General features: G+C 45.3%; 1 protein-coding gene across 1 annotated transcript in view; it reads left to right on the top strand.

Annotated features, from left to right (window-relative positions):
- The window catches only part of CSMD2 (CUB and Sushi multiple domains 2), a 587,354-nt gene that overhangs the window by 544,041 nt on the left and 17,895 nt on the right, over positions 1–25,418 (top strand). The window contains exons 54-59 of the mRNA XM_012642214.1: positions 1,016–1,204; positions 11,525–11,698; positions 16,899–17,081; positions 21,009–21,185; positions 22,359–22,538; positions 22,947–23,120. Of these exons, the coding sequence (XP_012497668.1) occupies positions 1,016–1,204; positions 11,525–11,698; positions 16,899–17,081; positions 21,009–21,185; positions 22,359–22,538; positions 22,947–23,120 (1,077 nt within the window). The remainder of the gene's footprint in view (positions 1–1,015; positions 1,205–11,524; positions 11,699–16,898; positions 17,082–21,008; positions 21,186–22,358; positions 22,539–22,946; positions 23,121–25,418) is intronic.

Genomic DNA, 25,418 nt, shown 5'->3' with positions numbered 1-25,418 from the left:
CATGCGCCACCATGCCCGGCTAAATTTTTCTATATAGATTTTTAGTTGTCCAAATAATTTCTTTCTATTTTTAGTAGACAGGGTCTCGCTCTTGCTCAGGCTGGTCTCGAACTCCTGAGCTCAAACAATCTACCCGCCTCGGCCTCCCAGAGTGCTAGGATTGCAGGCGTGAGCCACCGCGCCCAGCCAAGCTTCTAAAGCTTTTAAAGGCATTTTATAGCACTGAAGCCTCAAAGATACTCATCAATGGTAAAAATACCTTATACTTAAAGACTTAGCAAAGATTTTTTAAAAATACCTTCCCTGCCTGCCTCATATGATGAATTTGAAACTTATGTGAAGATGTTTGAAAGCAAAAGCGTACATAATGGGTTATGAATAATGTTGTCATTATTCTAAAATCTCACTCTGATTTTGAGTCAAGCTGCTTTTAAAACACTTTAACATTTCAAAGTCAAATTTATCCCCCAGGATATCAATATCTCCCTGATATACTCATAAAAGTGATTAAAACTATTTCCAAAAGAGCCCAACCCCTGTTTGAGTCAGTTCACATGAGTCAGTTTTACACTTGATGAGCTTTTCTGCGGGAGGTGCATTGTGCTAGGATCAGGCAGACAGAGACTAGACGTTGGCGCCCGCGAGGGACCCGTGTGTTCAGATGAATCACGGTGCAGGCTGGGAAGTGAGCAGTAGAGGTCTGTGCAAGCGAGTGCTGGAAAGGGAGTGGTTAGCCAGTCTGGGAGGAGGGGGAGGGCGTCTCTAAGGAGACAGTGTCTAGCTGGATGCAGAAAGATGAATCCCTTGGCCAGGTGGCCGAGGTCGGGGGACAGGTACACAGGTACAGCAACCTCAGGACCAGCTCACCCTCCAGACAGGATCTGCTTCATTGCCTGGCTTCAGGCTGGAGGTTTTGCTGTACTTGGAATATGTGCCTGTTTTCACTTCTGACTCACCATTTTAAGAAAATTCTCACGTCCATGTTTTTGCCTTTAATTGTCCTGTTCAATTGTAGTCATCAACTGTACAGACCCCGGACACCAAGAAAACAGCGTTCGTCAAGTCCACGCCAGCGGGCCTCACAGGTTCAGCTATGGCACCACTGTGTCCTTCCAGTGCAACCACGGCTTCTACCTCCTGGGCACCCCGGTGCTCAGCTGCCAGGGAGATGGCACGTGGGACCGTCCCCGCCCCCAGTGTCTCTGTAAGTAGATGTCACCACTCAAAATGACTGTTGGGGTGGCCCTTGCCAAAGAATGGTCCTCCCCTCTGCATATGTGTGTCATGGTGACTCTCACTGCTCCTTGGATATCAAAGCCCTTCTTGGGCCCCTGTTAGGCTAGTTGCCATACCAATTCGTGTGTCCTCTCTCTTCCTGGCCAGAGGCCTGGTCCCTTTCCTCTCTAATGCTACCAACCTCTTTAGACTTCAGGGTTCGCTTCCTTCAGAACTGGCTGCCTACCAGGATGCCATATCCCCGTTTTACCCCTTCCCTTTGAAGGACTGAAGCAGAGATACCACAGGTGCTGGAGGCAGACCAGCCTGGATTTGAATTCGGGCTTGGCCACTGAACAAGCTGTGTGGTTTGGGAGAAGTCCACTGACCTCTCGGAACCTTGGTTTCTTCATCTATAAAAATGACGCTAATACCTATTCCATAGGGTTACTAGAGGATAAAATGAAAAAAAATCCATAAAAAGTGCAAATATAGTCCCTGGCACACAGTAGCTACTCAATAAACAATAACTGCGTAATTATTATTAGGAAAAGATATGAGGACAACATGTTTTAAAAAAAGGTGGGGGAGATGCTTGGCAACCTGGCGTCTGGTCACTGGTCTCACGCATCCTTATGAGAAAAGCAGTCCCTTGCCTCCTGCACTCTCTGGTTCCTAAAGGTGAATCCTGTGCATTGCTCTCCCCTCATTTTCCCAGTGGTGGGGTGAAGATGCACTCCAGAGGGAGTGATGGGCATTGAGCTGAGGCCGTTCAGCGACCTACCTTTGGTGGATGATGCACGTTCTGTGTAGGCGACTCCATTTCCTTATGCCCTTGTGCCTCTAGGTGTAATAGGGGACTGGTGCAGCTACTCGCTGCCCATATGTCCCTTCCTTGAGGACCCTGACCAGGCCATCCCACCCCATTTATGACCAACAAATCGTTCAGGGCTGAAAATGGACAACTCCCTGTGTACAATGGTGCCAGCTGAGATTCAGAGCCCCTGGTGGTTTCAAGTTATTGTACCTTCTGGTCAAATGAAGCTTTTATCATAATAAAGTGACCCTAGCTATATTAACTTTTTGCCCCAGTGCTTATGTTATCTGAAGTTAATAATAATATTGATATAATTAATACATAATTATCCTAATATACAGGCATATCTCAGAGATATTGCAAGTTTGGTTCCAGACCACTGCAGTAAAGCAAATATCACAATAAAGAGGGTCACATGGATTTTTTGGTTTCCCAGAGCATATACAAGTTATGTTTACTCTATACTGTAGTCTATTAAGCGTGCAATAGCATTAATGCCTAAAAAAAAACGTATGTGCCTTAATTAAAAATGCTTTATTGCCAAAAAAAATACTAATGATCATCCGAGCTCTCAGCCCTCAACCAATTCTAATCCTTTTGCTGGGTGGAGGGTCTTGCCTCCATGTTGATGGCTGCTGACTGATCAGGGTGGTGGCTGTGGCAATTTCTTAAAATAAGACAACAGTGAAGTTTGCCACATTGATTAACTCTTCCCTTCACAAAGATTTCTCTGTAGTATGCAGTACTATTTGATAGCATTTTACCCACAGTAGAATTTCTTTCAAAACTGGAGTCAGCGCTCTCAAATCCTGCCACTTAACAACTAAATTTATGTAATATTCAAAATCCTTTGTTGTCATTTCAGCAATGTTCACAGTATGTTCACCAGGAGTAGATTCCATTTCAGGAAACCATTTTCTTTGCTTGTCCGCAAGGACCCACTCCTCATCCTCTCAAGTGTACTCATGAGATTGCAGCAATTCAGTCACGTCTTTGGGCTCCACTTCTAATTCTCTTCTCTCGCTGTTTCCACCGCATCTGCAGTGACTTCCTCCACTGAGGTCTTGAATTCCTCAAAGTCATCCATGAGAGTTGGAATGAGTTTCTTCCAAACTCCTGTCCATGTTGATATTTCGACCTCCTTCCATGAATCAGGAATGTTCTTAATGGCATCCCGAATGGTGAATCCTTTCCAGAAGGCTTTCAATTTACTTTGCCCAGATCCATCAGAGGAATCAGTATCTATAGCAACTATAGCCTTATGATGAAATGTATTTCTTAAATAATAATAGTTGAAAGTTTAAATTATTCCTTGATCCTTGGGCTGCAGAATGGATGTTGTGTTAGCAGGCATGAAAACAACATTAGTCTCCTTGTACATCTCCATCAGAGCTCTTGGGTGACTAGGTGGATTGTCAATGAACAGTAAAAGTTCAAAAGGAACATTTTTTCCTGAGTAGTCGATCTCAACTGTGAGCTTAAAATATTCAATAAACCTTCCTGTAAACAGATGTACCATCCAGGCTTTGTTGTTCCATTTGTAGAGCACAGGCAGAGTAGATTTAGCATAATTCTTAAGGGCCCTAGGATTTCAGAATGGTAAATGAGCACTGGCTTCAAATTAAAGCCACCAGCTACATTAGCCCCTTACAAGAGAGTCAGCCTGTCCTTTGAAGCTTTGAAGCCAGGCATTGACTTCTCCTCTCTAGCTATGAAAGTCCTGGATGGCATCTTCTTCCAGTAGCAGGCTATTTCATCTGCAGTAAAAATCTGTTGTTTAGTGTGGCCACCTTCGTCAATGGTCTTAGCTGGATCTTCTGGATAACTTGCTGCAGCTTCTACGTCAGGACTTGCGGCTTCACCTTGCACTTATACATTATAGAGATGGCTTCTTTCCTTAAACCTCATGAACCAACCTCTGCTAGCTTCAAACTTTTCTTCTGCAGCTTCCTCACCTCTCTCAGCCTTCATAGAATTGAAGAGAGTTAGGGCCTTGTTCTGGATTAGGCTTTGTTTTGATCTTTTATCCATACCACTCAAACCTTCTCCCTGTTTTGCTTTCTTATCACTCGTGTGTTCACTGGAGCAGCACTTTTAATTTCCTGCAAGAACTTTTCCATTGCATTCACAACTTGGCTGTTCCGTGGAAGAGGCCTAGCTTTTGGCCTACATTGGCTTTCGACATGCCTTCCTCACTGAGCTTAATCATCTCTAGCTTTGATTTAAAATAAGAGACATGTGACTCTTCTTTTCACTTGAGCACACGGAGGCCACTGTGGGGTTGTCAGTTGTCCTACTTTTGATATTATTATGTCTCAGGGAATATGGAGGCCCCAGCAGAGGAAGAGAAGGGCCAGTGGGTGGAGCGGTCAGAACACATTTATTAAATTCTCCATTTTATATGGTGCGGTTTGTGATGCCCCAAAACTATTACAGCAGTAACATCAAAGATTACTGATCACAGATCACGAAAACATATAATAGTAATGAAAAAGTTTGAAATATAATGAGAATTACCAAAATGTGATGCAGAGATGTGAAGTAAGCTCATGCCGTTGGAAAAACTGTGCTGATTAGACTTGCTCAACGCAGGGTTGTCACTCACAAACCTTCGATTTGTAAAAAACACGATATCTGTGAAGCATAATAAAGTGAAGTACAATAAAACAGGTAAACCTGTCATTTAAAACCAGCTTCCTTCATTTAGTATTGGCATGATGTATTTCTTTTATCATTTTACTTTTAAATATAAAGAGCATATAATTGTGATTTGTAAATCCTATCTGACGATCTTTTCTTTCAGCTAGATGCTTTAATCCATTTGCATTTTTCTTTCTTTTTTTAGTGAAATATAATTCACACATCATAAAATTCACTCTTCTAATGTATGTAATTCAGTGATATTAGCATATTCACAAAGTTGTACAACCATCACCACTACCCCACTATCTAAATCCAGAAAATTTTCATCACCTCCAAAAGAACCCCCTTAGCAATCACTCCCCATTCCCCATCACCACGCTAGCCCTGGAAACCACTCATCTGCTCTGAGGTTTATTTCTATGGATTTGTGTAATCCAGACATTTCATATAAATGGAATTACACATGTGGCTTTTTGTGTCTGGCTTCTTCCACTTAGCAAAAGATTTTCCAAGTTCATTCATGTGTCAGTACTTTATTCCTTTTTATGGACAAATACTATTCTGTTATAAGGATATACCATTTTGCTTATCCATTTATCAGGTGATAGATATTCCTACTTTGGGGCTGTTATGTTTTCATGTTTTGGCTATTATGAATAATGCTGCTATGAACATTTGTGTAAAAGATGTTGTGTGAACATATGCTGTGAAATTCTCTTGAGTACATACTTAGGAGTGGAATTGCTGGGTCACGTAGTAACTCTATGTTTGACTGTCTGAGGCACTGCCGAACTGTCTTCCAAAGTGGCTGCACCATTTTACATCCCTACTAGCAGTACGCGAGGGTTCCAATTTCTCCCTATCCTCACCTATACTTGTTATTGTTTATCTTTTTTATTATAGTATGTGTGAGGTGCTATCCCACTGTGGTTTTTATTTTCATTTCTCCAGTGACTAATGATGTTGAGCATCTTTTTATGTGCTTATTGGTCATTTGCATATCTTCTTTGAAGACATGTCTGTTCAAGTCCTTTGCCCATTTTTTAATTGGGTGGTCTTTGTATTAATTGGGTTGTAACAGTTCTTTACGTATTCTGGATTCTATCAGATATATGATTTGCAAATATTTTCTCCCATTCTATGGACTGTCTTTTTGCTTTCTTCAATGGTGTTCTTTGATGTATGAAAGTTTTTAATTGTAATGAAGTCCAATTTTTTTGATCCCAGGTGACTTCCAGGAAAACCATTTTCACTGATGTTTCATAATTATCCTGACCTTTTTTTAATGGATTAACTGCATGTTTACATCTAGAAGTTCCAAGTACCTGTGAATAGGGCTGTGGCAAATTGTAGAGGACTTTACATATCCCCAGGCAAAGCCAGTCAATGAAAATGACCTGTTTCTTCCAGGTGAAGGCAAACTGCTTTAATTGGTATGGATATGCAGGGACCAAAGAAAATGCATGGTCCAGCTCTAGAGCTTTAGGAGACAACAGAAGACAGTGTCTGGGGGCTAAATAGCCATAAGTATAGCTCTCATACTTAGGGTCTAGGAACCAATGTGGAGTCCTTTTCCTTTTGCTGTGGGACTCAGCACAGCTGATTTATATTATTGGGTTTTGCTTTATTACAATTTTATAGTTTTTTTCAATACTCTTATATGTGTACTCTGTGTAATGCAAGGAGGTTTAGGAGTGCTAAATATCTATCTTGCCTATGTTCATATACACATTTAAACTTAATTTGCATTTAGCAGCTAGAGAGCCATTGAAATGGTCTAAAGAGATCCCATTGGGACATGCATATGAACATTAGAAACATTTTTAAAAAATCTTGCTATTGACAAATTGCAAAATTCACCTTCTCTTTAGTGGTATCACATATTCTTGTCTTGTTTTCTTCATCCACAGTAGCCAAATGGTATTGTCATTGTTTTGTGTTTTGTCGCAAACCTTATTGTTGACTTCCTCTTTTAAAAGAACAACCCACAGGAAGGGAATAAAACAATAGAGTATACACTGGTTGATAATTTTTTTGTTTTTAGAGACAGAATCTTGAGATGTTGTCTAGGCTGCCCTCGAATTCCTGGGCTTAAGCGATCCTCCTGCCTCAGCCTCTCGAATAGCTGGGACTATAGGCGCGCACCAGTGCACCCAGCTATCTGGTTGCTAATTTGACAGACACCCAAGTATCTGTGCCTGTGACAAATAAAATAATTTTCATTTTTTTCATAAAGTCATTGCATATACTTTTTCAGAGATTATTAGATTAGCATAATTTAACACTATCCTCAAATCCCAGATAAGGGTCAGAAAGCCAAATAAGAACATCAGAAAACACAGCCAAGTACTGTTACAGGAATCTTTAGAGGTAGCCAACATAAATGTGGACATCTGTACACCAATAGACGTGAACAAAAATGTTCCTATCAGCCTTGTTCACAAACGTCCAAAACAAGAAACAACCTAAATGTTTATGAACAGGAAATGATAACTAAAACGTGGTATATTCATGCCATCATGTGGCAGCCAGCCTTAAAATGGCACAACGGTCCCTGGCTCTTATAGTCATTGTCTTTATGTGGTAGCTTCTGACATTGTACCAGGTTAGTCTAGGTGAACAGTAGAATACGGCGGCAATGGTAGTGTGTGGCTCCCAAACCTAGGTCGTTGAAGACAGTGGCACCTCTGCCTTTCTCTCTTAGATTAGTCACTCAGGGAAGTCAGTCAAGCCCCGAGATGGCTGCAGCCACAGCATACATCCTGGCTGCAACCTCATGAGTGATCCTGAGCTAGAACCATTCAGCTAAGCCATTTCCAAATTCCTGGCCCACAGAAACTGTGAGCGATAACAAAGGTTTATTATCTAAATTTGGGTCGTCATATGGTAATAGATAACTAATACAAATGGTATACTATAGCAGGAGTCAATAAACTCTGGCCCATGGGCAAAATCCAGCCCTTGGCCTGTTTTTCTGTGACCCTTTGGATAAGAATGGTTTTTACATTTTTAAAGGCTTGAAAAAAACCAAAAAAGGAAGAAAAAGAAGAATATGCAACAGAGAATGTCTGTGGCCTTCAGAGGCTAAAATATGTACAATCTGGCCCTTCCAGGAAGTTTGCCAACCCTGCTCTATTGCAGTAATTGTGAATGAATTATTGCTACACACAGAGTAGATGAGTTTCACAAACTATGTTGAATGAAAGAAGCCAAATATAAACTCTGCGGTGTGTGACTCCATTTGTATAAAACTCAGAAGCAGAGGCAGACAAAGCTAATCAATGGTACATGAAGTCAGGGCAGCTGTTTGCTTTGGGGGCAGGAGGAGGTGTGATAGGTACAGGGCATGAGGAGCTTCCGGGCTCTGGTGATGCTCTAGTTTTCCATCTGAACAGTGGTTTTGTGAGTGTTACTTTGCGACAATTCGCTAAGCTGTGCACAATGATTATTGTGTCTCTATGTCTGCTATAGTTCCATTAAAGAGTTTGTTTGAAATATCATTAGAGAGTTAAAATTAGACAATTTCTGGAAGTCCAAAAATCTCTGATAAACAATCACAGAATCATTTAAATTATAATTAGAGACTCCATTCCTTTCAGAAGAAGAGATATTCTATTGGTAGTGTTGAAACAGTATCGCAGAAGGGAGTCAATTAAAGTGTGTAAGAGTGTGGCCTCCGGAGTCCAACAGCCTCGTTTCCAGAACTAAGTTGAGCACTGGATAAGTCTGTGACCTTGGGCGGGTTACTCATCCTCTCCAGGCTGCGCTCCCCTCCCCAGTAAGACGGAGATGAAGGAGATGACTCATAGGGTGGTCTTAGGGAATAAATGGCGTAATCCTTGAAATTCACGGTATCGGGTGTCTATTGCTGTGTAACAAAACATCTTAAAACTTAGTGGCTTAAAATAGCAACTGTGTTTGTTTTCTCACAATTCCATAAGTCAGAAATTCCTGAAATTCCAGATATTCAGGCAGGGTTTAGCAGGTGTATTAGCCTGGGTTCTCCAGAGAAATAGAACCAATAGGAGATGTGTGTCTATATCTTGGGAGATTTATTATAACAAATTGTCTCATGCAATTATGGAAACTGAGAATCCCAAGTTCTGCAAGTGGCAGGCTGGAGACCCCATAGAGCTGACGATGTAGCTACAGTCTGGGTCTGAGTCTGAGTCTGAAAGCAGGAGAAGACCAATGTCCCAGCTCGAAGACAGGCACAGAGAGAATTCTCTCTTACTCTGCCTTTTCTGTCTAACTCAGGTCTTCAGTGGATTGGAGGAACCCAGTTCACACTGGGGAGGGCAATCTGCTTTACTCAGTCTACCTATTCAATTTATAATCTTACTCAGAAACGTTCTCACAGATACACCTAGAATAATGTTTGACCAAATGTCTGAGCACCCTGTGGCCCAGTCAAGTTGGCACATAGAATTAGCCATCACAGCAAGGAAAGGTCATCCGTTCACTTTGCAGCTCAGTCAGGACTGGAGGATCCAAGACAGTCTCACATACACATCTGGGGTCTTGGTGCCCGGTGGTGGCTGAGGAGAAGCCTGTTCTCCTCTGTGTGGCATCTCTCCATGTGGCCACTCCCTCCAGCAGGTTGGATGGGTCTTCTTTACTTGGAAGCTGGGTTCCTAGAGCAAAAAACGAAGTTATAAGATCTCTTAAATCCAGATCTCAGAATTTCCAAAACCTCATTCCATCACATTCAGTTGATCAAAGCAAGTCACGAGGCCAGTCCAGATTGAAGGGAAGGGGAAATGATGGCCTCCACCTCTAGGAGGGGGAGGGGTGGCATGCGTTCAGGGATGGGGACAATTTTGGGGGGCCACCTTTGCAGATGGTGTACCACAGTCAGCCCTCTGGTCACCACAGTTCATATCCTTCCCACACGCGGTATATAACCCCTCACCCTCAAGATCTCCAACGACATATCCGTTTTATCTCTGTTATCTATTGTGTAACAAATCATCCCTAAACCTAGAGACTTGATGCAATGACCTTTTTCTTGCTCATGATTGGCAATTCGGGCAGAGTTCAGTGGAGGCAGCTCGTGTCTGCCCCACACGTTATTGGCCATTGTGGCTCAGCCACACCTAGAAGACGCCAGATGGCCTCGCACACTTGTTGGTGACCTTGACGCTGGCTGTCAGCTGGGGCATTGTGACTGTTCTCCACATGGTCCCCGCTCCACATGGTTTTTTATCATTCAGTAGTCAAGGCCAGGTTTCCTTACATGGCAGCACTAGTACTTCAAGAAATGAAGGCAGAAGCTGCCAGGCCCCATAGGACACGACTAGCTGACATCACTTCCACCACAGGCCGCCCCAGATTCAAGGGGAAGGGGAAACAGACTCCACCCCTTGATGAGAGGAATCGTTGGTAGCAGTCTTTGCAGGTAATGTACCGTAAGCATTTAGAACAGTGTTCGACCCATTTTAAGACCACGGTGAGAAGTGAAGGCACCTAAGACCTATTCTTGCCATCCCTATACCCTGCCAAAATTTCATCATCAGGACAGCGTTGGTCACCTGTCCTGGTCAGCATCCATGCCATGCCCCGTGCCCTTTCTGGGTGCAAGCCAAGGCTGCAAGGATCTCCTACTAGACCCCAAGATGTCATTCTAGTAATTTTCATCTCTTCTTGAACTGTGACAGTTTCGTCTCTCTTTCCTGCCCCACCCTGTTCTCTTCGGCACACAGTGGCCAGTATGATCAGATCACACGGCTCCAGTGGCTTCCCGAGATGTGTATAGTAAAATCCGAATTCCGTGCTGTGATCTGGCTCCTAGTGACTTCCCCACCCTCATCTCCTTCTCATCCCAGTCCGGCATCCCTGGCTTTCGTGCTGTTTCTCAAACACACCACGCTCACTCTGGCCTCTGGGCCTCTATTCCTGATGCTCCTTCCCTCACGGGCTCTTCCCCCAGGTTATGGGTGGCTGATCTCTGCACAGCACTCAAGTCACCTCTCAAACATCCCCTTCCTCAGAGAGATCTTCCCCAACCACCTATTCAAAAATAGCACCTTCACCTCGCTCCCGAACACCCTTTTCCTGATGCGGCACCCCCAGGAATTATCTGTTTATTTTCTTATTTGTAGTCTGTCTTCCCCACTAGAATGTAAGCTCCGTGAGAGCATGGACTTTGTTCTCCCAAACACATAGAACAGTGTCTAGCACATAACAGGCACTCGATACTTCTGTGCTGAGTAAATGAGAGAGCCCTGGGATCCACCTGTGACAAGAACAACGAGCACCCAAGCCAGTGATGTGACAGCGTCGCCCCGCCCTAGCCTGTACACCTCAGTTCTGGTGTTCTGATCTTCTCACTGGCTTTCACAGTTACACCATGGTGTTTCAGGAAAGGGAGCTTGCAGGGGACAGGCTGGGGACAATTAATGAGGTGACTGTAAGATGCTGTTGGGAAAGGACTGTAATTGGCCCTCATTCTGGAAGCTGTGGCCAGTGAAGACAGTCAAAGGAGGGAAGATGTCCCATTTTGTCTTATGTATGCTGTGTACCACCTTCCTGCCAAGAGACACCGTGGGCATGTCCCATGGTAGTGAAGAAATAGGGAGAGGTGTGCACAAGGGGCAAGAAAGAAAAGAAACTAATATTATCATGTACCTACCTCGTGCTGGGCAGGCTCTGCTCCTCCTGTCACACCTATGGACGCTGTCCAGTGAGGTGGGTGGGCGTTGTCTGCTGATGCCAGCAGGAAATTTCCTTCAGTAGATGCCCAAGGGTTTCTCTTCTTCCTTGCCTCCGGCCACAAGAAGCCTCGCGTGTGTTGCGTGATGACAGTCCTTCTCTGTGCAGAGTTGCTGAGCTGTTTGCTCTTCTCCACAGTGGTGTCCTGTGGCCACCCGGGCTCCCCGCCTCATTCTCAGATGTCTGGAGACAGCTTTACCGTGGGGGCAGTCGTGCGTTACAGCTGCGCCGGCAAGCGGACTCTGGTGGGAAACGCCACCCGTATGTGCGGGCTGGATGGACACTGGACTGGCTCCCTCCCCCACTGCTCAGGTATGGCACGTGGCATGGGGGAAGGGCTCTGGTAGAACAAGTGGCTGATGGGAGGTGGCCGAGCTCGCAAGGTGTGAGCATGACTGATGGAGGGGAGGGAATCCTTTGGAGCCCTGTTCCTTCCCTGGCAGGCAGAGGGCACAACTAGAAGAGCCATGGTGGGCTGAGCCCAGCGTGGTCCCCTCAGTCAGCTCTGGCCATACAGCCAAAAGATTGCAAAACTAGGAAGGGCACAATGTTTTTCTGGGGTTGGGGGATAGGGTTTTGGGGGTTTTCTTGTTTTTTGGGGGTTTTTTTCTTGAGACAGAGTCTTGCTCTGTTGCCCCGGGCTGGAGTACAGTGGCAGCATCCCAGCTCACTGCAACCTCAAATTCCTAGGCTAAAGCGATCCTCCTGTCTCAGCCTCCCAAGTACCTAGGAGTACAGGCGTGCACCCCCACGCCCTGCTAATGTTTCTATTTTTTTGTAGAGGCAGAGTCTTGCTATGTTGTTCAGACTGGTCTTGAACTCCTGGCCTCAAGCGATCCATGCACTTTGGCCTTCCAAATTACTAGGATCACAGAGGCGTGAGCTACCACACCTGGCCTAGGCGCAACTCTTGAGGTCAACCTATGGTAGAGTCCTGTCCAGACACTTGATCCCCTGAGTTCCTGGGCACAGTCTGAGCCTTCCTGTTGTCAGCCCAGGTCAGATGCACTCCTGTGTCTTCTCTGCCCTGTCTCGGACTCCCAGGCCCCAGCCTGCCTCCCGTCCTTTCTTATCACCGCCCCTCACTTGTCCTATATCCCAGCTGCCTAGCGGGGGTACAGTCTTCTTCCCTACTACCCTGAAACAGCAGTCCCCAGACATTTCCTGTTAACAAATTCATTTTACTGCTGATCTCTATGAGGATACTGACAGATGTTGTCAAAACAGCAGATGTGGGGAACTGCCAAAGCTCCCACATTAACATTCACGGGTAATGTTGCATAACAGAACAAAATATTTGAAAGGGAATTTTCCCACCAATAACGGAAACCACCAAGCTAAAATATTAGCCCCCTGCAGCTTCGTCTTCTTTGAGGTGAGGCTGCCCTCACCGTATGTCACTCTCAAGAGGGCAGCTGCTCACGAGGCTTGATGTTCCTCAGGGAGCCCACCTTGGCGTTGAAATGAACCCCTAGCCCTTCCCATGCCAGACCCCTTCTAGAGGTCAGGATCCTGATCTTCTCCTAACACAGAAGCCTTCTCCTCAATGTGGGGCCTCACCCATAAGATGCGCAGCTGTTCTTGCAGTTCGACACTCCCAGATGAGCCTGTCTTCCAAAATGTAGGACACTGCCAGAATATTGAGCCAGGTAATAGTTCTCTTCAGAAAGGAGAGAGTCCCAAAGCCACTGTTATAAAAGGCTGTTGCTGTCCAGGAAAACCCCGGACATAGCGCTTCATATGACCACCCAGGACTTTGGCCCCTCCCCTTTTTAACTCATTAATCATCTAATTAATAAACTGAGAACTGCATACGAGCCGCAAGGACTCCTTTAGCCTGGGCTAGAGGAAGGCCAGCTAACTGGGCCCGTGACGCCCTTCTGTGTGGACTCCTGGTGGAAGCTATTTGGGGAAGACAAGCGCCTCCTGGGTATCCTCGGAGCAAGGTCCAGCAGGAAGAGGCATTCACAAGGGGAACAGGAGCTGAGCGTACACTTCCCAAGTCCCTTCGGTGATGATCCCTTTGTGAAAGGTCTTCCCTCTAGACACTTCTCCGGGACGCTGGGCTAATGGTGTTCTCAGAGTCTATTTGATTTATTTTGCGGATCTTTGTTCTCCATGGGAAAGGGATTCATAGGGTAGGGGAGGAAGGAAGCAGAAAGAAAGCTTTGAGCTGTAACCACATGGTCATTCTGGCCCACAGCCTGGAATCCAAACTGTCATTTCCCTTCTCTGGAGTTGTGTTAGGAGAGGCTGGAAATTGACCCACTGGAAATATTACAGAGACAATTCTTGTCTGGGATGGAGAACTAAACTAGAAAATCTCCAGAAGCCTTTCGGCTCTGAGATTTCACTATGTCGTGACCTCCTAAGTACTGGTCCTAGCATGTGGAGGAAGGGACTCTTCCTGAGCAACAGCCAAAGTCCACATGCGACACTAGAAACAAGCTGACACCTTGGGAACATGAAAAAGTAAGAAGCAAGAAAGGAACTTTCAGAGGACATGGACTTCATTCATCAGGGAACATGCATTCCACTGTTTAACTCCTGACCCTGAACAGTCTGAAGAATAACTAGCAGTCTTATTTCCCCCATGTGTCCCTCAAAGATGACAGACACCTAGGAGACCAGCATCGTGGGCGGAGCCTTCCTGGAAACCTCTGGGGACAGAATTAGAAGGGATTTTATAAATGCTAAGGCTGGGAAATGAATGAAGCTTAAATGTCTTTGATAAAAAATGAGAGATGAGAAGAATAGACATTTAGGATGTAATATTAGGTATGCACTATAGATAGAGATATAATTCCTCCCTTCTTGAAACTTATAGATGTTACCTTTTGCAACAACATCTCCTGCCAGTCTTAGAAATACACATTCAAGAATTCCAGGTCATGGCCGGGCGCGGTGGCTCACGCCTGTAATCCTAGCTCTCTGGGAGGCCGAGGTGGGCGGATTGTTTGAGCTCAGGAGTTCGAGACCAGCCTGAGCAAGAGCGAGACCCCGTCTCTATTAAAATTAGAAAGAAATTAATCAGCCAACTAAAAATATATACAAAAAATTAGCCGGGCATGGTGGCGCATGCCTGTGGTCCCAGCTACTCGGGAGGCTGAGGCAGTAGGATTGCTTGAGCCCAGGAGTTTGAGGTTGCTGTGAGCTAGGCTGACGCCACGGCACTCGCTCTAGCCTGGGCAAAAAGAGTGAGACTCTGTCTCAAAAAAAAAAAAAAGAATTCCAGGTCATAATTTTTAGCCTCAATCTGTGCAATCAGTGGACTCAGATGATGCATGACAAATCTCCTGAGTCCTTGAGTCATAAACCACTGGGCCACCAGGGATACGCAGAGATGTCTGGAGTTTGAGACCTGTTCAGGAAGTTCATTGCCCGCCTCTCCAGAATCGCCATCTTTGCTAATGTACCTCTTCAGTAAATAGTTGCTGTCTGTTTACTCTACTTACTCTACTCCCGTGGTGTAATAATCTGTCCCAGACCCCCTTATATCATTGAAGCACACCCCCAACACTGCAGTGGGGGCCGTTCTGTCGGAACAAGTCCCTAGGACTACACTCCACCCTCCTGTCTATTTTACATTAGTCCTGGCTCCAGCTGGGGTCAGCTGGCCATCATAGGACTTAGAGCTACTCACCATCAAGTTTGCCTTGAAGGGGCCCCAGTCCTGCCTGTTGTGAGAGCTACATCCTGGAAAACTTCAAAAGATAAACAAATGTAGCCAAATGTGATGGATTCTCTTTTTGTAAATGTTTGAGTTGAAGTTGAATGAATCCCCCTTCCACGGTGGGAGCGGAATGAAGAACTTGTGGTTGTATCGTATCTCACAGTCTAAGACTAGAGGAGGCAGGGGAATAGTTCCAAGGTTGAGAAGACAGAGGAGACATAAATGGTAAGTGGTGAGGTACACATGACTTAAACACCTCTTGACTCCAACACACCAAATGTGGTCACTCAGATGTTACCATTTGCTGCCCATTCACAGTTTCATGAGGAGACAGATTCCCTAACAGTTGGAAACTTTATCATCTCATGAAGCTACCATTTATTCCATAATTTTCCTCCTCCTTCCTCATGTTCACCATGGCCTAGTCTGATCTAATGTCTTCTCCTGTCCCTCTCTGTGTTATGAAAAGTGCTGTCCCCACGGGCACTAGATCTTGTGGCTGTGTCTCCTACTCTCTACTGTCTTTAACCTCTTGGGTCCTTAGCACTCTCTTGAGTGGGCATGTGCGATATCAGAAGCCAGATCAATGCAGGAATGTAGCAAGAGGCAGGGGACAAAGCAAAAGTTAAATGAGAGGGCCCGAGACATTTATTCTAGAACTCACCCGTATTGCATAATTTGCAAGTAGGAAATCCTCAATTAAAGGCCCAGGATCAATCACCTCCAATATTTATCATTTCTTTGTGGTGAGGACATTTAAAATTCTCTCTTTTAGCTATTTTGAACTATGCAATACATATATGGAAAATCACATTGTACCCCATAAATATTAATATATACAATTATGTGTCAATTAAAAATAAAATGAAAATTTTTGTTTTTGTTTCGAGAAACAGGGTCTTGCTGTCACCCAGGCTAGAGTGCAGTGGCATCATTGGAGCTCGCTGTAACCTCAAACTCCTGGGCTCAAGCAATCCTTCTGCCTCGGCCTCCCAAGTAACTGGGACTACAGGAGCATGCCACAACACCTGGCTGGGTTTTTTTTTTTTTGGTAGATGTCTTGTCCAGTCCCAAATTCCTGGCCTCAAGCAACCCTCCTGCTTCAGCCTCCCAAAGTGCTGCAATTATAGGTGTGAGCCACCATGCTTGGCCAAAATGAAACTTTTAAAAAGTAATAAATAAATAAAGGGCCAAGATCAAGATTCAAGCAGGGCTGTTGATAAATGAAGCTATGCTAAGGAGTTTGGACTTTATCCTGCAAGCATTGGGAAGCCAGTTAGAGATATTTCTGTAGGAAAAAAATAAGAAACAAAACAAGATCATATAGTTAGTGGTTGTTCATTATTAAGATTTGAGGATGAAGTGGAAGATGGATTAGAAGGAGTTTACAAGGAAGGGATGTTAGTTGGGAGGCTCTTGCAATCATTCAGACAAAAGAATGTTGAGCATCTGAGCCGGGACGGTGGTGTTGAGAGTGGAGAGGGTACCATAGACCCAGCAGGTGCTGGTGGGGAAGAGAGAAGGGAGAAGGAGATGGGGCCAGCTCGGGCCACTGAAATCCCAGACTGACACCAGCCAGAGAACCTTCCCTCTGCCTCCTTGCTTCCTTTCCTGCTTGGTGCCCAAGGACTTGCCCACGGCCTCAGCTCTTTGACCATTGAGTAGTGAGGCAGGACTTGTCCAGGTAACAGGCCAGGTGTGCAGTCAGGTGTCACCTCCCTCATTCGTGGGACCCGCTGCTTCCCCATAGCCACGACCCAATCTCTTTCTCTCTCCGACTCCTCCGTTCCCTTTTCTCCCATGCAAAAGCAAGGGGGTTTGTCTGATTCCGGTCCATAGGAACCAGCATGGGAGTTTGTGGTGACCCTGGGATCCCGGCCCACGGCATCCGACTGGGAGATAGCTTTGATCCAGGCAGTCTGATGCGCTTCAGCTGTGAAGCTGGCCACGTGCTCCGGGGATCGTCAGAGCGAACCTGTCTCGCCAACGGCTCGTGGAGCGGCTCGCAGCCTGAGTGTGGAGGTAATGTATGTGACCGTTCTGCTTCTCCCCTTTGCGCAGCCCCAGAGCTCCCCCGCTCCTGCTCCTGCTCCCACGGCCCCACTCGAACCCTCCGCCCGGCTGATAGTGGACAGCAGTGGACAGTTCATGTTCATTCTCATTAGCAATCCAAAGACAGACGTACTTCCCCCTCACCTAAAAAGGGAAGAAACCAAAAAAGATTGAATTTAGCCCATTGATTCATTTATTTTCCATACAATTTCCTTCAATAACTGTGTGACAACTGCTGTCGTGGTATGTGCTGGGGACATTGCTGCAGTCTGAATGTTTGTGTCCCCAAAATTATATGTGGAAACCTAACCTTCAAGGTGGCAATATTAGGAGGTGGGGCCATTGGGGGTTAGTAGGTCATGCAATGGGATTAGTGCTCTTTAAAAGATACCCCGTAAAGCTCCCTTTCCCTGCTGCCCCGTGAGAACACGGCAAGTAGGCACCATCTACGAACCAGAAAAAGGCCCTTCCCAGACACTGAATCTGCCGGTGCCTTGATCTTGGACTTTCCGGCCCCCAGGGTTGTGAACAATAAATTCCTGTTGTTTATAAGCCACCAGTGGTTTATGATATTTGTTACAGCAGCCTGAACAGACTAAGACACACATCGTGCTCTCCTGGAGTTTACAGTCTAAGGGAGGAGAGTATGTTTTAAAAAAAAAATTCAAAGTGCCGAAAGAAGTATAAATCCAATTTTTAAAAACTCTTTCAAAGTAATGTGGGCCCTCAATGATGTGTCCCAAGGTAGCGCCAATGGGGGAAATTATATTTTCCACACACTTTTAAATTTCTAGGGAGAAAAAAGCTTTGTAAAAATCTCTCTCTCCAGAGTCCAGCTTTTTGCGGGTGGTCCCCAAATCTCTCTAAAGTCCAGCCTGCATAGCACTGTCCTAGTCAGGAAGCAGGAGGAACAGCTGAGAGCAAGGTTGAGCGAGAAGATGTGGAAGAGGAAGGAGATGACAGGAAATAATGATCTAGCGAGGCGGGAGTGGGAATGGAACAGGGACGTGCGTAACTGCCAGGCAGCACCGAGGGCCCACTTAACATGAGGGATCATCGGTTTGCAGCGAGAGAGTCAGCAGCGGGCTGTGCTTTCGTTCAAGCACGTCTTGCACCACAGGCGCAGGCACAGAGCAGACAGTGCGCTGGGTGTAGAGCTGGAGATCTGCCAGACATTGGCAGAACGGGCAAGGGGAAGGGGGTGAAAGCCAGGCAGTGATTATGATGGATCTTGGCGTCTAAGCTGGGTAAGGAGGGAGCAGATTTAGGAGGGGAGTAAGAGGCAGAGAGAAAGTGGCAGGAGCAATGGATTATGGGCCCCACGGGACCAAAATATCACCGGAGTGCAAATCCCAGAGGGAGCGAGCTGGAGAGAGCAGAGGCCGTGGTTAGCGAGCAGGCTGCAGGGAGCTAGATTGTGGAGGATCCCGCAGGGCAAGGGAGATGTTCTAGCCACCTGCCTGGGAAGTGAGACAAATAGAGTCAGAGCCCTTGCCCACTTGTGTGCCCAGAGTCCTGCCTTTCTGGGATTGCTACTTGCAAAGTCAGTTTCCATAGAATTTCGTAAGCATGGCAAGAGAGGCGTGTGGTAGTGGGAAAGTGTGACACAAGGGAGAATTTCGTATATTCTTAAATATCCACATGACCCACGTGCCCTTTCTCACCACTCAGATCCCAGGGTCCAGTCACTTACCACGTCAGGACTGTTCAGGGTCAGAAAGTGGATGGTTACAAGTTTGGACCTGGCAATGAATGTTTGTTAAATGAGAGAGAGAGAGAGAGAATACACACAGGTACACAGCTCTTATGACTTCTCTTGACAGGTGCCTACTTATCCTTAAGGATTGTACTCCAGCCCTGATAAGTTTCTTCCTTCTTAGTGCTTTTTTCCCTTCAAGTATAACACTCATTATGTCATATTTGAATGCATCTGTTTATAGGTAGGTTTCTTAAAACAGACTAAGTTCCTCAAGGGCAGGGGACATAACTTGGTCATTGTTGAATTCCGGGCACCCAGGCAGCACAAATGCTTGTTGAATGAATGCATGTCAAGAACTATCTGTGGTGCTAATTATATAGGAATCATTTTGTAGATTTTACTTTGGGACTATGCAAATGTTGTACATACTTACAAAATTAAATCAAAGGTTAGAAACGTGCAATCTCTAAATATTAACATACTGATGGAAATAAATGAACCTAACTATGTATCAAGTTGGTGACTTAATAACCCAGAAAATTATTTCAACTGACTTGAAAAGATGGAATTTGACTGTGGTATATAACCTAAGGACAAAGAGAATTGTGGAGAAATCTTAAAACTGTTTTTGGCAATTATATTGTTAGCAATAATATTGATATTACTATCCTGGAACTATTATATATGCCCTACCGTAATATACATAGATAAAATAAACACAAATTATTTGTTGTCATTGCAAACCAATATTTGCAGCATAAAAGAGATACAAAAATGAAGAATTTAAGGAAAAAGCCTTAATTCTAAATTTGGACTGGCAATATCAACATAAACTCATAATGTATTTTCAGTTTAAAAAGTTCTTTCCCCAGCTCTAGCCATTCTTAAATTCCAGAACCTATGACCAGCTCAGCAGCAATGAGTCCTTGTCGTGCCCAGATTGTGGCCTCTAAATCCATTATCTGTTACAAGGAACCAGGCTCTATGGAGTAATGGCTGATTTCAGGGCTAGGGCAGGAAATACACAAGATAAACATAGACTATCTTGTCGCTCAAGCAAGGAATCCACCAAAGATAACTGGGGTCATATGAAAGGAACTTAGGAGCCAACTTGAAAAGGCTCCCATTGGCCAAAGATGGGATAATTTGAGCATGAATAAGAATAATAATGGCCAGGCATGGCATAAATCCACGAGTTCAAAATGATTATTAAGTAACCTCCTTGGTCCCCTGCTAAGAAACTGACTCATTATTCTGATTCAGAAAAAACAAAAGGATCAAGCATTATGTGGCCTTCACATATGAACTGTATTTCAGGGTAAGCAAATATTTGATGATGGGAAATTTCTTTCTTAAAGAGCTCTAGCTAATGCAGAAAGAATGATAGAATATCACCATTTTCCAATCCCTAATGAAATAATGAATCCGGCCAACAACCGTCAATTGCTGCTAAAACCATTAAGTGAAAAACTAATGGGAACATTATAGTGCCAGGTTTCAGGTGGGCAAGCCTGAAACCACCGCACAGCCCTCAACACCACGAACGAGCAAACAGCCAGACAGACATTCTGTGCCTCCTGATTTGACGCGATAGGAAAGACACAAACCACCTATGAAGTGCCCTTCCCAAAAAGTACATCTTGGTTCCAGGAATTGCAGGACACAGAGACACATGTTAAGCTATACCTCACCAATGCGATTAGCAAGATCCAGAAAGTGGGAGGTTCTGCAGGACAGATGCCCTGTTTCTGTAACAGATAAATTGTAGAAGAGGGAACAGTAATCTCTGGATTCAAAGTCTTAGAGATGTGTCAGCTGAATGTCATGTGTGGGTGTTATTTGGATCCTGATTCCAACAAATCAGCTGTAAAAAAAAAAAAAAAGAGACTATTGAAAATTAAGCACAGATTGAATATTTGATGATATTAAGGAATTATGTTTAAAATTTTAGGGGTGATAACAAAACAGATATTGCCTTTTTTTCTAGGAAAAAAGAATTTTTTAGAAATTACAAAAAATTCATATAGATCTCTCCTTCCTGTCTAGGGTTGAGATAATTAGATGTGAAAACAGCGTGAGAAGCATTTCCATCTACAGGGTCCCTGTGTATTATGTGGTTTCCACTCTGGGCAGTTCTCGGTTCCCCAGGTGATGCCCGCCACTGTTTTGGTAAACGGCGTGCTCTTTTGGCTTCCTAGTGATCTCTTGTGGGAACCCTGGGACTCCAAGCAACGCCCGCGTTGTGTTCAGTGACGGCCTGGTCTTCTCCAGCTCCATCGTCTATGAGTGTCGGGAAGGCTACTACGCCACAGGCCTGCTCAGCCGTCACTGCTCAGTCAATGGCACCTGGACAGGCAGTGACCCTGAGTGCATAGGTGAGCACCCAGGCCCTCTGGACTCCATGGCAAATGGGGGCCTAGGTGACCCAGCTCCTACGTGCCAAAGAAGGCTGTCCAGGAGGGACTGGGCAGGCTGGCTAGAGTGGTGGGACTCAAGGCTGAAAGAGAATCTTGAATAGCCTCTTTATTGAGCAGGTACTGTGTGGCAGCCACTGAGTTGACTGAGTTATTTTATACGCGTATATTGTTTGATTCTCACCACAAGCCCATGAAGTAGCTACTATTAGCCCCATTTTATTATGAGATGAGGGAGGCTCAGAGAGGTTGAGAATATATATTAGCCATTTCTCAGGCTTTAGATAATTCCTTGTGCTTTTTTTTTTTTTCTTTCTGGGCCAACCTCCCAGGCTCAGCCTAATTCTCTTTCCACTTTAAAACGGCCACCACCCACCATCCTTGTCACCTCCTTCTTTCCTTGTACACATCCCCACCCAGCCTGGCCCCTGTGTAGGGCGTAGCCTCACAGCTCCCCTCGCCTTCTCCTCTCACGGGTAGCCCCAGATCTTTTCCTTGGAAAGGGAGTCGCAGTGGGGCCAGATGGAGGGAGGAGATGAGATGAGGGAATCTGACAACATTCTCCTGTCAAGTCCTAGTCCATGATTCCAGGCTCCATCTGAAGTCCCCTGTCACATTCACTTTTGTTCTGGGACCAGAGCTCACCAAACCCCTCCCTTGCTGACACCATAACACAGGCAGGACCACAGACCCTGCTTGCAGGCTGGTCAGCCTGCAGAGAGAGGCCTCCTAAGCACAACAGCAGGTGACAAGGAGACCCTTGGCAGACAAATTAATCATCTTTCATGGTCCGTTAACACACCTTAGGCTCTTCAACCTGGAACCCCCCCTCCCCCTGCACCAGCCTCATTTAGGAACTGAGCCCCCTGGGTACTTCCTAGTAGGTGGTGAGTAAGAAGCCTGGTCTCCATAGCTCAATGGCTGGGTGTGTAAGGACGGTGTGGGCAGGGACAGGGCCAAGGTGGGGGATTTGACCAAATGGACTTGAGAATTGGCGATTCCCAGCTGGGTGTCCCTGATGTGACAGCTTCCCGTCTAGGATGTGTGCAGGAAGTGACAGAGGTGGGATTGGAGCACTGAGGAGAAACGGGGTCTGGGCTGGGGCTGAATAATGCTGTATCTCTCTTACCCTAGTCATAAACTGTGGGGACCCTGGGATTCCAGCCAATGGCCTCCGGCTGGGCAATGACTTCAGGTACAACAAAACTGTGACCTATCAGTGTGTCCCTGGCTACATGATGGAATCACACAGGGTATCTGTGCTGAGCTGCACCAAGGACCGAACGTGGAATGGTACCAAGCCCGTCTGCAAAGGTGCGTCCAGGGGCTGCAGCAGTGGGCGGAGGGCCAAAGAAGATACAAAAGTGAGATGTAGGCCTTGAGCCTCTAGAAGGAAAGGGGTGAAAAGGCAGAGCCCTAACATCTTATCGGGGGTGTGCAAGGTGAGAACTTGTCCCTGAACCTCTGCCAGGAGGGAGGCCAAAGGTACCAAAGTAAGGCCTGGGCCTTGAACATCGAGGCCTGGGTTTTCACACTTGGGGGAAGGCATTGTAAGGTGAAAGAAGACCAGACTTCCACAGTAGAGGGAGGAGTCCTTTCTGGTTCTTCCTGCTTAGCCCAGACACCAGCAGGTGAGAGGTAGCCAGGGATATCAATGATGGTGATGGGGGCTGGTCTCCCCAGGACAGCACCAGTGCTCAGCCTCCTCTGGTCTCCCTCCAGCTATCATGTGCATGCCGCCTCAGCTCATCCCTAATGGGAAGGTGGTGGGGTCTGACTTCACGTGGGGCTCCAGCGTGACCTACGCCTGCCTGGAGGGGTACCAGCTCTCCCTGCCCGCGGTGCTCACCTGCGAGGGAAACGGATCCTGGACCGGAGAGCTGCCTCAGTGTTTCCGTAAGTCGCTCCTACCTGATGGCTCCTTCCCCTGCTGGCCTCAGAGCTGGGCTGCTGGAAGGCCTAGAGTGGGTACTCCCCTCCCCTAAGTTGGAGAGGCGCTTCATCAAAGACACTAATAAAAAGGAGGGAAGGTTAGAGTAAGAAAAATGAGAATACCTTAATTGAGCCCTGGCCTCAGACATTGTCTAGAGTCACAGTGGAAAGAAATTAAGCCAGAGATAAAGGAGGTGTTTTTCGACCTGAAGATTGTTAGCTGGATGGGCTGGTACCCAAAGATCTGGGGGCATCCAGGGCTGGAAACGTATCTGTCTTCATGGAAAATACCCTGCACAGAAAAGACTTCTGGGGGATCTTCGATTTTCTGGTGAGATACTTTAGTTTTTATCCACCTAGCCCAGCTGTATCCTGAAGAACCCCAAGTCCATTCCAGGGCTCATTCCTTACTGAGGTTCCAGGTCCCTTACTCTTCGTTACACCTATGAATGGGCTCTGGAAGGTTTGGCTATGCCCATGCTTTGGACAAACAGCAGGAGCTAATTTTTCTTTCTAATCGGCATTTATCTAATTCTGCAGAAAACCATCCACATGCTCATGACACTGGGTACCTCTGAAAATTTGCTTCCATTTGGGAATTTCAGCAGAGCTTAGGGCCACCTGCCCCAAAGTGGACACAGGCATTTGGCGCATTTTATTCCTACCAACCTTCACATACCACCGGGGAAATGTGCAGATGGGAGTAAAGGCTCACAGTTGAGTCTGGACTCAACAATCTTGCTTGTCCTCTGGATAAATAGCTGAATTGCTTTTTAATGATGAGTTATGGTCACCATAAAAAGAATTTATACTACGTTAGAAAATACAAAGAAGAAAGTAAAAACCATCCAACTCATCACTTCCCAGTGATAACCACAGTTAAGCTTCTGATTGTGCTTCTGTTAATACATGGTTCCCTGTGCATCTCTGCATCTATAGCGATTTGGGTGCAGTTTCCTATGAATGGTATTGGGCTGTGCTGTACGTACAATTTCCTAACTTGCATCCATTGGTAGGCCGCCAAAACCTTTCCTTCAACACCTTCGATAATACTGATCTACGCGTCATCACGTTTAACAGCTTCAGAGAATTTCCTTGTTGTAGACACCACTACTTGTTTAATCATCTCCTACTGGTGATGAATTTAGGTCATCTCTAATTTAATTATGTTAGATGCTGTAATGCAATAAATATCCCTGAAAATCGTGTTTTTTTTTACTCTTACGGTAAAGTCCTAGAAGTGAGAATTCTGGGCCATGACAGTCACTCTTCGTTTCTTGACTGCTTTTCCCAAACTGTCTTCTAGAAAGAGTGTCCCATATTACATTACCAACAGCAGTTAGGAGAATGTTCCTTGATTACACCTTCACCAACAATGGATTGTGCCAATTTTTAAAATATTTACCAGCCTGAGGCATTTAAAAAGACATCTTTAAATGTCTGACATTTAAAAAGACATTACTTTAATTGGCATCACATTGCTTATTAGAAAGGCTGAACCACTCACTCTTTACTTGTCAGCCTTTGTATTTCTTGTCCCTCCTGGATACGGTAACTTCAGATCAACTCAGCTTTTAATTGACTGCTAATGGTTCGCCTGGACTCCCCAGCTTCCAGGCATAGGCTGCAGGTACAGCTTTCCTTTTATTTTGCACGTGAACCTCATGACTCTGTGCACACACACACTCACATTGCAGTGTAAAGTAATGCTTGAAGAGATGTTGGGGGCTTTGCGTTTGGTAGTCAATGTGTAATGATGCTGTCTGATGCTAACATGACCTGACCGAAATGGATACGCCCGCACACTCCCCACCGCAGTGTAAATGTGCATCCTTTGGAGAAAGAAATTTGACAGTGCACAGCAAGAGCTGCGAACATGTTCAAACCTTTAAAAATAATAAGTCCACTCTTAAAAAGTTCTCCTAAAAAAATAATACATGTGAAGGAAAAGCCATATATAACTTTATAATAATAGAACATGTTCAATATCATAGTTATGACAAAATGTAATTACGGTACAACCAACCATTGCAAAATTGGGCAGCCAATAAGTGATAATGATGTCATGAATGTGGAAAGTGTTCGCAGGACAATATTAAGTGAATGAAGCAAGATTCATAATCACATGGACTTTGGTTTTCAGCTCTGTGAAGTTCGCATACAACTGAAGGGAGACTAGAAGAGAATGTGTGTGAAAATGGAAAGAAGTTTGGGATAGTGGGATTGTAAATTTTAATTTTTTCAATGTCCTGAACTTCCTGT

This window comes from Propithecus coquereli, unplaced genomic scaffold, assembly GCF_000956105.1.
Source record: "Propithecus coquereli isolate 6110/MARCELLA unplaced genomic scaffold, Pcoq_1.0 Scaffold178, whole genome shotgun sequence".
In the NCBI taxonomy this organism is placed as follows: domain Eukaryota; kingdom Metazoa; phylum Chordata; class Mammalia; order Primates; family Indriidae; genus Propithecus; species Propithecus coquereli.
Note: the sequence above shows the minus strand (reverse complement) of the source record. Positions and strands in the feature narration are given on the sequence as shown.